The sequence below is a fragment of the Strix uralensis genome, chromosome 2, assembly GCF_047716275.1.
Source record: "Strix uralensis isolate ZFMK-TIS-50842 chromosome 2, bStrUra1, whole genome shotgun sequence".
In the NCBI taxonomy this organism is placed as follows: domain Eukaryota; kingdom Metazoa; phylum Chordata; class Aves; order Strigiformes; family Strigidae; genus Strix; species Strix uralensis.
Window position 1 is genome coordinate 77,140,389 of NC_133973.1, and position 14,769 is coordinate 77,155,157.

Genomic DNA, 14,769 nt, shown 5'->3' on the forward strand with positions numbered 1-14,769 from the left:
TTCAGGTCCCTCATGACTGATTGTAGCAGTCACAAAAATGGGCTGTCATAGAGTTGTTATGCCACATGGCATTTGATAAAATCTCAAAATAATACTGTTCATGCGTACAGCTTTAAGAACAAATCCATACTAGAACTTCTGAAAATTCTCTTCATTGAGCTTCGCTTTCTAGTGCCTGGGTGTACGTTCCAGCACTCGCCATAAGAAAGATTTCTTCTTTTACTCATTTTTCTGTGGTCAGCTTCAGTGGCTTTATTACTCTGAGGGATAATGACAGAGGGATAAAGACAGCTTTGAATTTAATTCCCTTTAATGCCTGCAACTAATGATCAAACCAGTAGATTGTCAAAACTGTTAAGTAGCCACAGCCATCCTGTTCTCATTTGGACAATGAGAGCATTGGCTTTGTGTAACATAAGCGATCTGCCATGAGTACAGTCATCTGGTTTTGATGTTAGCACCTGTGTTAGGAATCTAAATGCCTTGAATTCCCTCTCTGGCTAGCACAGAGAGAAAGGTGCTTCTGGAGTGTGGCTGAACCCACTGGCCTCCAAATCTATGGAGATGTATTTCTCCTCTCTCTGTCTTTGGTGCCTAAAATGAGGTGGGCTAAGTCAGGACAGCAGAGCTGCAGCCTTTTATTGTGCAGCTCCTTCTAGTGATTCAGCCAAGAGATGCTGGCTCTTTGAATTTTCGCGTCCTGAAGTGTGAGATAAGGTTGGTGATTTAATTTGAATCTTTTCAAAATTCCTATGCAGTGAGTAGGAATAGATGGAACGTCAAAAGCACATTTTGTAGACCCTAATTTGGGTCACGTATGAAATAAAAAAAGGTACAATCAAAATCAAATCAAACTTTACCTAGTATTACTGCCTTGTGTAATAGACAGTCTAATTTAATCATGTCTTATTACTGAATATGGGTGGGAGGAGAAAGGGAGTAAGAGCACTACTTTTCTTAATTTGTTGAATAAACATGTAAACAATTTTCTTCTTGAAAAACTGACCAAAAAAGTAAGAATCTCAAAGTTCTGTCCACAATGGTTTGAGTTTAGACACTGGAGGACTGTGAAAACTGTCAAAAAAACCTGATACTGGAACCTGAAACTGAACATATAAATAATGAATAAAAGATCTGAACTGATTGGTAAGATATAAAAATCTATGTACCTTTGGTCAAATATATGGAAAGACAATATACTAGCAGTAGTAAAATATTACAGTATCTATATACTGAATTTAGAGTCAAAAGAAACAATTGTATCATCTAGTCAGATTTCATTTTGTTTCCGCTCTATGAAACCTTATAGCTTGTGTCTGACTCCAGTGTGTCTCCTAGATACGTATCTATTCTCAATTAGTTAGCAGAAGAACAATTCATAAGCAAGGGAACTTTTTGTTTATACCAAAAACCTTTTCACTACTAAAAAATATGTTCCTAATTCATCATCTTAATTTTTCTGGTTTCAACTTTTAGCTTTCTATTCTTGTTACACTTTTTTATGCTAGATTACACAGAACCTTAATTCCCAGTATTTTCTCTGTGTCAATCCACTTACACACAACAACTGAGGCACCTTTCAATATGTTTTTTAATAAACTAACATTATTTAGCTCTTTAAGTCTCTTGCTGCAAAGTACGTTCTCCTGTGTTGTCATTTTCATGGTTTTGTACGATTTCCTCAATTTCTCAAATATTTAAAAAAATATGAACAAAGCCCCTGTATGTAATATCATAATTTGTATGAATGCCATACAGAGAGAGGCATTAATTCATTATTGTTCTGCTTTTACAGTCTGGGAAAGCACTGTCTCTTTCTTGCGATGATGTTACTGGGACAAATATGACAGGATGCTCTATTATATCCCCTCATCTCAAACTCTCACGTAGCATCTATGTTCTATGATGTAGTATTTCCATCCTCTTTTATCCCTTTTATTGCATAGGCTGTAGGCCATAAGGTTTGCTTTCAGTGATCCCACCTCTATAAATTTGCATTTGGCTGTATTGAAGCACATTTTTTTTATTGGATCCAGGTAACCAAATGATGCTGATAACTTGTCAGATTGCCCTGTCCTCACTGTTATTTATGTTTCTATCCTTTCTCCCTCACTGATTACGGTAGATCATGATAATCATTTCACTGGCAAGTATTTTTCTGACCTGTCAATTAATCAGTTTTCAGCCCATTTAGCATGTGCTTTATTGATATTATATAGTGCCAACTTTTTAATCAGTCATGTTTTATTGAATGAATTGCTTTACAAAGTCTAAGCTACGCAATTTTATTGGATGAATCTGTAATCTTATCAAAATCATGTTAGTATGATTAGAATTATTTTCTCTAAATCCATACTGCCTGCAATTAATTGCATTCATATTCTTTACTCTTTATCAATTAGACTTTGTATCAGCTCACTCTTTCTTTTGTCTTGCTGTATGTCAGGCTAACCAGTTGCGCTGCTTATTCTTTAAAAATTAATGGCACATTAGCATTCTTCTGGAATTTCCCTGCTATTTTAAGATTTATTAAAAATTAATAGAAGAGATGAGAGATGCCCTCAGTTATTTGGGCCTGTTGATTTGAATATAATTATCCCTGGCAGATGCTGTCTGATACTTTCCTCAGTTACTAATTATTGAGTAGTGAAATCTGTGTTTGCCAAGTTAAAATGTAAAACATGAAATGCTGCCAAAGCTTAAGCTTTGTGTTTGTAGTGTTCCTAAAGTCATGAGCCCTTTGAGCATGCCCTATCTTATCTTTTAATGTGATAAAGATAATAAATAGATATCAGAGACAATCTGTTACCAGGAAGGTTTGAAAGCTTTATAGTTATAATTACAGATATAATTATGAGAAACATTAAATATGGATGAAGTTTTCACACTTACAGTTTAAAAGATAAAACAGATTTTGTTCTCAGATTAAAAATGGGAAACTTGTTCTGTAAATATGGTACATGATGACTTTAGACCTAAGTTTGTCTAAAACTAAAACATAACATTTAAAAATGACCCTTGGCAATGCTAAGATTATAAAATACCAGAGGAAGAATTATGCCTAGACATATCTGTAATCCTTAAGCCAGAGAGGTACTCTCTGAAATTTCTTTAACTATCACCAGTGATTTTGGATGATGCTGTTATTGGATCATCTAGAACCTCTAATGACTCTAACAGCAGCATTGTCCTAAATTGCAATCTCTTTCTGCACAAACTAGAAGACCTATCAATAGAGCTCAATTACAGTATGACTCCCTTTCACTGAAGTTAAGTTATAGATGTGTCTGACTTCAGTGACAGGAGAGTTAGCTGACAGTGAGTACACTTTGAAAAAAATATGCCCAGTAATAATGATAAACCACTACTTCAAATTTTAGAAATATCAGTATCACTGATTTATACATCAATATCTTCCTTGTTAACCTGAGGTCATAATGTGATAATAATTATGAAAATAATCAGTAGAAAACTTCATGATAGTAACAAAGTTCTTATAATTATTATAAGACAATATTATTATTCTAACAATTGTGCAGGAGCAGCTGTTGTTATTGTTAGGTCTTTCTATAAAAAGAGCAGTAGTGTAAGGAAGTAGTCTAGGAACCATCTGTTAATAGTAGTTGTATGTTCAGAGCTTCCCACTGGAGAAAATGGGCTTGTTTGGGTTAGCACAGTAAGAATTAAGATATAGATTTGGGAATAAAAGACACATTTAAAAGGACAAATTAAGGGAAGTTTGCTTAGGTGCTTTCATGGTCACCAAGCAATAAATAAACTTTTACCCTTCTCCTTTTTATTTTTTACAAGGAATCAGATAAAAAGCAAGCACTTTTCCATCTAGGCTTCCTCTCTTTTAAATTCCCAGAATCTCTGAAAACAAGTGTAACTTGGAATATGAAAGAAGTATTTTTAACTACCTAGTGATATCAGCAGCTGTATAGTAGTTGGCATGAGCTGAGTTTTAAGAGGACATAATCTAAATAGAAAAGTATTTAAAACTTCCCTTCTGCACAGTGTTACTGGTAGAATGCTGTCACAGGAACCTTAATCTAGGATTTCCTGACATTTTTATTGGTACAAAATTACAGCCATTAATTATGGATATGCCAGGAATATTATTTTTTTCTCTTTCATTTCGCAAATTATCTTCTTTAAGGAAAGTCTCTTGATTGGAAAACAAGGTTCTGTGCTCTAAAACTGGACAGTAGTATAGGGGGGAAGCAAACTAAGACTGTTGACTTGGCTTACTGACCATTTATTTAATTTGAGGGACCTAATGCAATTATCCATGTCTAGGCGTTTAGTGCTGCTTGAAATAACTAATGTATCCAAGACACTCAGGTATGACACAGAGCTCTCAGATGTGGCACAGGACTTACAGAAGCCTGTGACCTCCTAGATCAGCACTTAAAGGTTAAGAGGATTACCATCAGGCATCCCAAATGGCACTAGCAATCTGTGTGAGGAAAATCAAACTGAGTTACAAGTTTTGGGTATTTGCATGGACTCAATTGCAGGAGGGAGCTTTAAATCTAGAATGCAGAGTGTTTGTGACTATATAGAGCTTATTCTGCATTTGATGTGAAAATTTGCTCTTTTGTATGATTAAATGTATTAGTAGGAAATTAGCAAGAAAGAAGTTAGTATTTGCTACCCTAGAAATTAGTATTTGCTATATCAGATCTGTGACCTGAGAGGTTCCATTATCATTAATCTGCCATTCTATACATATCTTGCTTACATTTTTCAAAGAAAGCTCCAAAAACATTGTTTTTGGATGCACATGACACAGCTGACCTTATTTTCCCACTATGATTCCAGCTTGTAGATTGCATCTCACTTCATAAAATATTGATATAATACAGAATTTAAAGCTTAAAAAAATGTTCATGGGCTCTAATAATTGTCTAGAATGGTGCAGTGAAGGTGTTTCACAGAAGTAGATCATCCCAGTTTTCAGAATAAAGACTAATTAGATATCATTCACTTATATAATGTAAGAGAGCAGTATTAATAATACTCATGAGATAACTTGTCTAAAGTCAATGTAGAGCTACAGTATTACTTAATCAGAAAATGTTTATTGAGTAATTCTGGCCCAGAATCAATTTAATTTGAGCATCAGGAACTTCTTCTCTGCAGCATGGAGCTCAGTGCTGTCTTCCAGGTTTATTTTAGGTTTATTGCTATAATCTCAGTAGCTTGGTGCTTTTGCCTTGTGTTCTGGCAATATGGCAAAACAGAAGTGTCTTTTAGAAAAATGTATAGGAATGGAGATCTTTTTTCAAAATTGCATGCTCAGAGTTAGACATCTAAATTCATATAGCAGAAGAGGTAACTGAATTCTTGATATCTTACAGAGAAATCTATCTCTTATCAATCATCTGATCCAAGCCTTTTCAATATTAGTACTTTCTATACAGCAGTGTCCATTTACCAATTAGGTTCTATCACTTTCTGAATTCATTACTTGACATTAAATCACAGTTACTGAGAATAACCTTTAAGCTCTTCAGAACTACATAATCTTTCTTTATTCTCAAAGGTTTTTGTCATCCTTCAGCATATGCTTTGTGTGATTTTGATGAAGCGAGGTTCACACAGTCCCCCAGGTCACTAATGAAAATGAATAGCACAGAACCCAGCGCCAGTTCCTCTGAGATCCCAGTTAATGTATTGCTCCCTATTTGGAAGCTGTACAGTTGCTGCTTACTTGCTTCATGATCCGCCAGCCATTTTTTATGTCTGCTATGGTTTTTTTTACCAACACATTAGTTCTTCAGTCAGCAGCTGTGGAGTGCCTGGTTTTGGGGCAGAGACAAATGTAGGGTTCCTTTCAAAATCCTTCAGCTTCAGCTAATTCATTTTTAGTTATTGACTTCTTTACCTAATTGACCATTTGGAATGTTTTTTTAATACCTTATCAATAAATATCCTACTTAATTTTTTCTGTAATTTTCTGGGCCTGGAAACTACATTGGTAATTTTGGATGGCTTTCTGGTGATATCTTAAAAAATTAATAGAACACCAGAATATAAAAATGTCATTTTTTTCTCCATTTCTATTTTCAGCAGAGAAAGTCAGGCTAACAGAAAATAGGAAGTTAGGAGCTACATCAGGTAATTTATCTCTTAAGTTGTCAAAACCTTTCTTTGAAGAATGGCCCTAATAAAGAGATGGTGCTCAAAGAGAGATTCTGCTCACGTGAGCACACAGTAGTTGAAAGATCAGATTTGCCACAGATGCCATGGAAAACAGGCATGTGTACTGCCAAGACACATCAATTCGGGTTCTTCTTGTGGTGTACATGTGTATGTATGTAGTCAGAATGTTCTTCAGGCAGTTAAAAATATGTCAGAGTAGCACTCCTATGTCTTTTGCAATAATCTTACTATTGAAGGATTCTTATCAGGTGATGTGGAGTCAATGATCTCCTTCTGCATCCTTTGCATTCCTGTACAGAACTAATTTCTCAGCTCACCTCTTGTATTGATGCTGTGCTCCATACACACAGAGTACTCTGCATAGAAAAATTCAGTTGGTTTATTGGGATGAATTATTTCTTTGGTCATGTTGCAAGAATTAGTAATTTTATCAAAGCACCCTATTAAGCAATATATTTAAGCACATTGCCTAATTAAACTTTTGAGACACTTGAAACTAGTTACATGCTGAATCATCATCTCAGTACTTATTGTTGAGTATGGCCTATGAAGGAATAAAACTTATATTGAAAACATCTGGTGATATTCTAGCCACTTCTAGACTAGATGTCTAATATTGTCTGGCCCATGTAGACTAGTCTATGCCTATTTACTCTCCTGAGGCAGAACACAAATTACCTAATAACATTGGTCCAAAAACGGCCTATATCTGTACAGGTACAGGTACTATAAGCAGAGATTCTTCCTTTTTAGCCTAAATCACTCAGCTTTTCTTCTTCAGAAGGAGGTTTGATGTGATATAAAAGTGACCTAGGTTTAAATAAAACACTTAATGTGAGTGCTTTGCATTGTAGTGATTGAGCCAGCAATACTTTTGATAATATGCCCTCACACTGCTAGCCTCTTGGGTCTGAGGGATTTTCTAATGCAAACCATAATGTAAAATTCATTAGCTACCAGTAGCCAGGGTTCTGAATCTGCTTGAGCCAATGAATTAATTTTCATTTCTGAAAATATTCATGAAATGTTGTCTTATGATAATCCTATATATTATAATGGCTTTTAGATGGCAGTATCATAAATCTAATGTACTTAAAGCATGCAACTGTGAATTAGCATACTCTAGTATAAAGGAATTATGGTGCCCAGATGAATTTTTAAATCCTTGAGTGACATGTGCTGTGTATGTTTACAAAAAGTGTAACACATGTGCTTGTGTATCTGTCTTTCTAGCTATGCATATAGCTAAATTTCAGGGTGTGCTTTAAAACTTCAGCTGGAACTATACGTGTCTGTGTGTGCATCCATGCAGATATGTATGGCTCTCTGGCATGATGAAGAAGTTACTACAGGATAGGTGCAACTACAGTTATTTCTCTGCATTTATAACTGCCTAGGAAAAATTCTGTAGGAAGCTTTAGTTTCACACTGACAGATTTAGACTAAACTATTGCTATTGCATGCAGTGCATAAAAGCAAGAAAAATAGAGTAATTAAAGCTTCTGTTCACCCAATTTAGTTGTCAAAATGCATCTGTGAGTTAGATTAAAAAAAGAGGACTTTCAGAAGAACAATAAGATATTAATTATACCAAAGGGCAGACTGAAGAGTTTCACCTTTTCTGTGGACAAGCAAGATTAATTAAAATGATGAATTTTAAGGCACTGGTCTGAAGCCTCAGGATAACAGGGTGCATACTACAAGATTTTCTTTGTAACTTTCAGCATTTCATTTTGGGAGTTTCTATATGAAAAGTCTGTGCTGTGACCAGAAAGTCAGAATCAACCTGAACATGAATGGAAAAATCCTATCAGCTGTTTTTTTCTCAGACCAGAACTCACCATGATTAGCTTTTAAAGTCTGATCTGAAATTGCCCTAGGACTGAACCAAAAATTGGGATTTTCGTTTGCTGGATCAGAGAATACAAGGAAAGAGAAAATCGGATGTTGCTTAGCTGTGTCCCTGTTCAGCACAGTTGAAGTTATCTCATATTGCAACCTTTCTTGTCTTTGGTTTACCCAGCTGACTCATAGCACAAGTAACATGAATCCTCACTTCTGCGCTGTAACACTGTTTTGTGTTGCCTTGTAGACCCTAACAGGGACCTGCTCAGGATGGAAGGGGGCAGTTTGCTAAGGCTACGTACCTCTTAACTAAATCACTTCTTGGGAAATGGGGTGACCAGTGTTTGATTTTGGCAAAGGACTATGTATTGCAATTATTAACTGGGTGCTGTAAATGCTGAGGGGGAATCAGCTGGCTGAGCTGCTTCTTACCAAAGTCTGAGAGTACTTGGGTACCTGTCTTCATGTGCACATGCCACAGGCACAGATTTAACAGGACAGGGAGCTACAACGTGTCCTCCCTGTCCTTCTGGCTTCTACGTCCCTTAGCGCTGGACCTACCTGAATTCCCAATTTGGTGCAGCATGACAGGGCCTCCTCAGCAGCTCAGCCCCAGGTGCCAGAGGAGCTGGGAAGACAAGTGATGCTCAGCCTCTGGCAACAATAAAAAATGGTCAACACACTGTGTTGCGGTGCTGCCCCTTGTCTCGTGATCTTTCTATTTTTCAGTGTTACATTTGGCTACATAAATCAGCTTGAACCAGTTCAAACCAGTTCAGATTTTTTCACGTATCCTACCAAATCATTACTGGACTGACCAGATCTGTTTCAGTCACAGCAAGGCCTAGATACTAATTGCACTAAACATGTGATGATTTGACTTCTTGCCTGTGACTGTGACTATTCATCTGTGGTGGAAAACTGGCTTGACCAACGTACAAGAAGCTGAATGCATACTGAGGTGGCTGACAAGTCATCCACAGTGATCCTTTTGAAGAGTGTCAAAGCTAGCTCAGGTAATATCTGTGGAAGTCAAAGTCACAATATTGACTGCAGCTGAACACAGTCTCGGGATTTGTAAAGGAGCCTGAAGCAGTAAGTGTCCAAATTGCATTAAAGAGCAATTGGAGCAGCTGAATGTTAACTCCTCTGTGTCTTGGAGAGTCTCTATTTTTGATGGGGTCTCTAGGCATTGGTATGAAACTTCTGCTGTTAGCATTTGTACTATCATTACATAAGGCTGAAATCTTAGGAGCCTGTTAGCTTGCCCTTTACAATAAGTGCTTAATTAATGAAAATAACATGTACCGAAGAACATCAGATAGCAAAAATAATAGCTGGTTTCACTTTAGTCCTCTCGCTTTCAAGTATTTAGTGTTGCTATGGGCTGAGTTTATGTAACACCTTAATTTTGTATTTTTCACAGAAATGTAACCTGGAATAATTTAGCTATCCCAGACACCCACTGTTCCAGAGAGCTAGAAGAAGGTTACCAGTGCCCACCTGGATTTAAATGCATGGACCTTGAAGATCTGGGACTAAGCAGGCAAGAGCTGGGCTACAGTGGCTTTAATGAGATAGGTCTGTCCTACTGGTAAAATCCATTTCAGTATCCGTTTAAAAATGTTTATGAAATGAATAGAATGGATAGCTCATGTCTGTGCTGAAAAGATATCAAGAGCAATCGGTATTCTGCTCAAGTAGAGCACATGCCAGAAAGAGAAGCTGTGCTATTTGCTTTGGAATTATGAAGTTATCATCTATTTTTACATTGCCTGGGATCCCAGGATTTAAATAACTTTAAAACAATGTCTTTATTTAAGAAGAGTCAACCATTGATTATCACCAGTATGCAAATGTGATGACTAATTTCTGATTTTATTTATGATTTGTTTTAGAGTATATAATTCATCCTAATTGTCTAATTTTAGTAGTTCCCATGAAAAAAAAAACCATTACTTTGATAATCATCTTGGTACTAAAGACAAGGGGGGAGAGAAAATGAGATCATGTATATCTGGCAATCTCAATCCAAACTGTGTAAATCAGAACATCATCCAGAAAAACGATTGGGAGTCAGGCAGATTCTGCAATACAGGTGCAATTTGTGTTCTGTGAAGAACACTGCAGAGTCACCAAGAGAAGACATTTGCTGCTAGCTGCAATGTGTTGTGCTATCCCCTTGGGGAAGCGAGTGTAGAACAATAATTCAGGAAAGGTGACAAGAGCATGGGCAGCTGTGGCAAGATCCATATCCAAATAGAAAATACGCAGTTACCCTGACAGAACATTATGGTTATCTCACATTTATTTAGCAGACAAAGGTCCAACAGGAGCCTGCAACTGTAAATTTTCATTTCAGCACAGGTAGGGAAGTCCCTTCAAAAGATAAAGCATGCCTGCAGGCTGTATTCTTTCTCATGCATTTATCTGACTCTGATAAGCTTTTTTTTTTCATTTTTCCTGGACTGAGCTCCAGACTGTTATCCTGGCCCCAGATGAACTTGAAGGTAATAAAAAGGTTTAATGACTGAATGACTGCAATCCAAAAAGGTTTTTTTGCATATTGAAAGCCTTTGCAGCTGAAATCACTGCAGTTGGTTCCCAGGCTGCTGAATATACACAATGAGTGAGAGAGTTACAGGAAATGGTCTGAGTCCTGTTACAACAGGTACTCTGTGATACCAAATGCTTTCTGAACAAAAACTGTCATTTGTGTCCTTTCTTTTTATTGTGAGAAAGGGAGAAAAAACTGATTTCAACCAAGCTCCATTCTGTTTCCTCTGGGAGTCAGAAGCTTACCAGTTGTACCAGTACTGCTAGCTGAATAGCAGTATTGATAGTACCTATCTTTTACATAATTTTTTTCTTCAGTAGATCTCAAAGGGTAACTCTGTCTGATCTCTCAGACAACCTTCAGATTCCTAAGTTAATGGCATACTGCCATGCCTGGGTGAACATGAGCTGAGTTCACACTAGAAGCTAAAAACATCCACATGCAAGTTCTCTAGTTCGAGATGGTTTGGGAGAGGAGCGTGGGATAGGTGTATCACCAGAATTATGCCTTAGATAGAAATCACCCTTCTTATCTTGACATGCAAAATTATTTGTGGCATTGAAGGCTGTTATTCTAGCTGCTTAACTGGTCACTGGGAAAAGTAGCTGCAATGCCTTAGACAAGCTTAAGTGGGTGGATGATCTGAACGAGGCTCAGAGTGCATAATAAAAGAGGCCAGTATGTTTTTAATGATGGGGGCAAGTTGACAAAGACAGGTGAAATAGTTTGTCAAAGGGTGCCTGCAAAGCTAGTTATAAAAACAAGGCTCAAACTCCAGTCTCCTGACTTGCAGTCCTATACTTTATCAATATATCATTCTGAGTGCTGCATTTTAAAGATCAAAGATTGCTAATAGACTTAGGAGACTTGTCATTGATATATTGTTTTTGTCTAGAAATAGGTAACCAGGATATATCGCCTCTTGGTACAGCAGCTAGAAGTTAAGTTGAATATCATTTGAAAGCTGATTACTAAACTTTAAAATACTGGGTAAGACACAGCAGCTTTGCCACAAAATTTTAAATAAGCATCCTCAAATTAGGAATGTTATAAACAGGGTTATAACTATCATAAATCTCCATTTTGTGATGCACCTTTGTATGTAGTTAACAGGTAAGTAATGCAGTAGATCTTTTCTGTGTATTTATACTATTTTATTGTATACATTCATTGATATTTTACTTGCAGATATTATTATGCAGCCTGTCCTGTTGGTTCCTGAAATCTGTCATTACACAAATCACAAGAGCATAGCAGTATGGCAGCTACTGTATAATTAGCACCACTTAATTTGCGGTCTATAAGTACAGGCTATGCATATTTGAATTTGGTAATTTCAGTTATTTTTCTTCTCTTTAAAGTAAAAGGGAGGGTTTTTAAAAATTTTATTACTGGGTGAAAACCAAAGTGTCCTAATCAGATAGGAGTTAATAGACTTTTTTATACTCTGAGGGCTATGCCGAGTAGGTAGTTTCATATTTGGAAAGTCCCTTAATTTTGGCCATACTCTGCTCTCACTTTTAAAAATGGCTTTGGTTTTAAAAGGATGAAAATCAGAAAGGTGATAGTGTAAGTTTGGGTACTTGACAATATATTTATTTCCCAAGTTTTCTATTTTTAGTTTCGAGGTGTTCTGTTCATCTGTTTTATGCATGCTTCTGTGCAAGTATGTATGTGTTGTTTAAGGAGGAACATAGTTACAGACTACTGATAAATACGATTGAAGTCATCTTGTCAAGATAATCCAGGCCATCCCCCTTCTGATGTGAAGCAGACTTCACAATCCCTGCAGGCAATCTATTGCACTGCTTCATTGTCTGTACTTTTAGGAAGATTTTCCTAAATTATAACCTGAATCGTCTTTTTTTTTTTTTTTTTTTTTTTTCAATTTAAGATCATAATTTCTCACCTTATTCACAACTGACATAAAGAAAACTTTAAAAAAGCTTTTCTGCATCTTTCAAGATTATCATTATGCCTCTTCTACTCTCTATGGCCCTGCTGGTCTATATAGCTCCAAATGTTTCAGACTTTTGCTATAGGACTTTCGTTTTATACCTTAAATTATTCTTATTGTCCTTCTCTAGACTTTATCCTGCTGATTCACCTCTTTGTTGAAGTGCAGTACTGGCAGAATACCACAGTAGAGACATCACTTTATGTGGTTTTAAGCTCTGTTACAGTTTCTATATCCCAGTGAGATGTTTTCCATTTTCAGAACAGCATGTTGTGGGTGATTCATGCATTCTTCTGATTTGTTATAGCCCTTGTGTCCCTTCAAAAGAGCTGCCATCACTGTTTCCCATCCTTTATTTGTTTACTTGATTATTTCTTTTTAAATGTAGACCCTTACATTCATCTCTGTTGAATAGCTTTCTTCTTTTTTCTGACTATTTTGTCAATTTCCAAAGATCTGGAATTTTTATGCTTTCCTGCTGAATACTTTCAGTGCCTCTTACCTTACTTTTATCTGAAATTTGATGAGTATAGTTTATCTTCTATCAACCTGGTCAAGAGCAGAAAAATAAATAGGAACAGACCAAGAACAGATTCTGTTGGAACCTCATTTGACAGTCTTCCTTTCTGACAATGTTGTATTGATAGCTGCTCATAAGGACACTTAACAAATGGTTTTGCACCCATCACAGAGTAGTTTCACCTAGCCATGTTACTGTATGTTGTCATGGTGAGACAAGTGTTAAAAGTCTTTTAAAATCAAGAGGTATACCATCAAGTTCTTCTCCTCTCCTTATGAAAATGCTTCCATTCTGCATTTGTACAGCAATAATACAAGATTTGTGCCATAGGTTCTCCAGTGCCTGCACCCTTTAAATATGTATTAATAGTATAATACTTACACCTGATGTTTGTGAAGGTATTATTTCAAACATGGGCCACATCAGCATATATCTACAGCTAATGCCTCTGTTCTTCAGTGTACGTATTTCTAGATTGGATGTAGAATGAAATTAACACCAATTGATTTTGCCAACTTTACCAGTGTCATCTCTAGTAAGAGTGAAGTTACTAAAAGCTGGGGCAGTTCTGTCTGGTTATACCTCTAGGACAGTTACAAGTAACAGTCACAGAGGTTTGTCTTAGAACTGTTTGTGAAACTGGAGAATTAATGAAACATTGAGTGGAGAGCCAATTAGCTAAGGTCTCAGTATCTCAAATCCATTTCTCTGTGAAGTTCTGAAATGGAAGGATGGAATAGTAGAGAAAGAATAATCTGGCCCCCTAGATGAGGTGACTTCAGATGTTTCAGATTTCAGCTGATGGGAGGCTAGAAATTGTTACTGCTTTCTTCTGGTAAGTTGATCATAAATTCAGTAGAAACCCGAGTACTCTTTCCAACAGTGTGACACAGAACTTCTTAAGTAAGTGTTGTTCTTATACAGTGGGTGCCTCCATATTAATTGAAGTCTTTTATCCATCAGGATGCCTGAAAGATTTTTCGAATACTACCTGTGGGGCTGAGTGGGAGTAAGAGAAAGAATATGAATGAAAGGCTTTTCTGGCTGTGTGGATGTGGGTGGCAAAGCTCCTTACTATTGGCTATACCTGTATGGTACTGTCAAGCTCTTATCTTTCTCAGACTTCTTAGCTGATTTTGATTCAGGTTCCTATAAAAACGTTGATGTTTCCTTCATATTAGAACGGCCTTCAGCCTTGTCTCCCACTGAGAGCATCAGGTACATTCACAGCTGGCCTGTTTCTTCTTTTTGATTTTATTCTCTTCTTCTCTGTGTTTTTCCTAGCTGTGTTTAATTCTGTAGGATGTAGCTGACAGCATGACAGTATCATGAAGTGTGCAAAAAAAGTTGAAGTAAATATTGAGAAAAATGACCTTTGTTTTGTGAATAAACCCAGTAATTGTACAACTCATTAGGCATATGGTTGTATTTGCATAAGTATTTGCATCTGATTTATCTAAAAAGCATAAATATAATTGCTGAATTAAATAAGAGCGTGCAAGACTTGGCAAATGGAGAACTATGACAAGTACTTCTATCTTCCATGTCACTGTTTATCTGGGTGTGCGTCTACCTTTAGTCAATATTTAACGTGGCAGTAATTGCTGTCAGGGCCACATTAAGGTTGTTGGTAGAGCTGTCTGTGTGGGTGCTGCTGGAAAGGGTGTCACACAGACACAAATGTGCCAGAACCCCCACTGTTGCTGGATCCTGGGCAGTTTT

At 36.7% G+C, this 14,769-nt stretch overlaps 1 protein-coding gene across 1 annotated transcript in view; it reads left to right on the plus strand.

The window, feature by feature from the left end:
* NALCN (sodium leak channel, non-selective) overlaps window positions 1-14,769 on the plus strand; it is a 251,122-nt gene that overhangs the window by 43,344 nt on the left and 193,009 nt on the right. Inside the window, exon 8 of the mRNA XM_074859339.1 lies at window positions 9,440-9,594. Within this exon, the coding sequence (XP_074715440.1) occupies window positions 9,440-9,594 (155 nt within the window). The remainder of the gene's footprint in view (window positions 1-9,439; window positions 9,595-14,769) is intronic.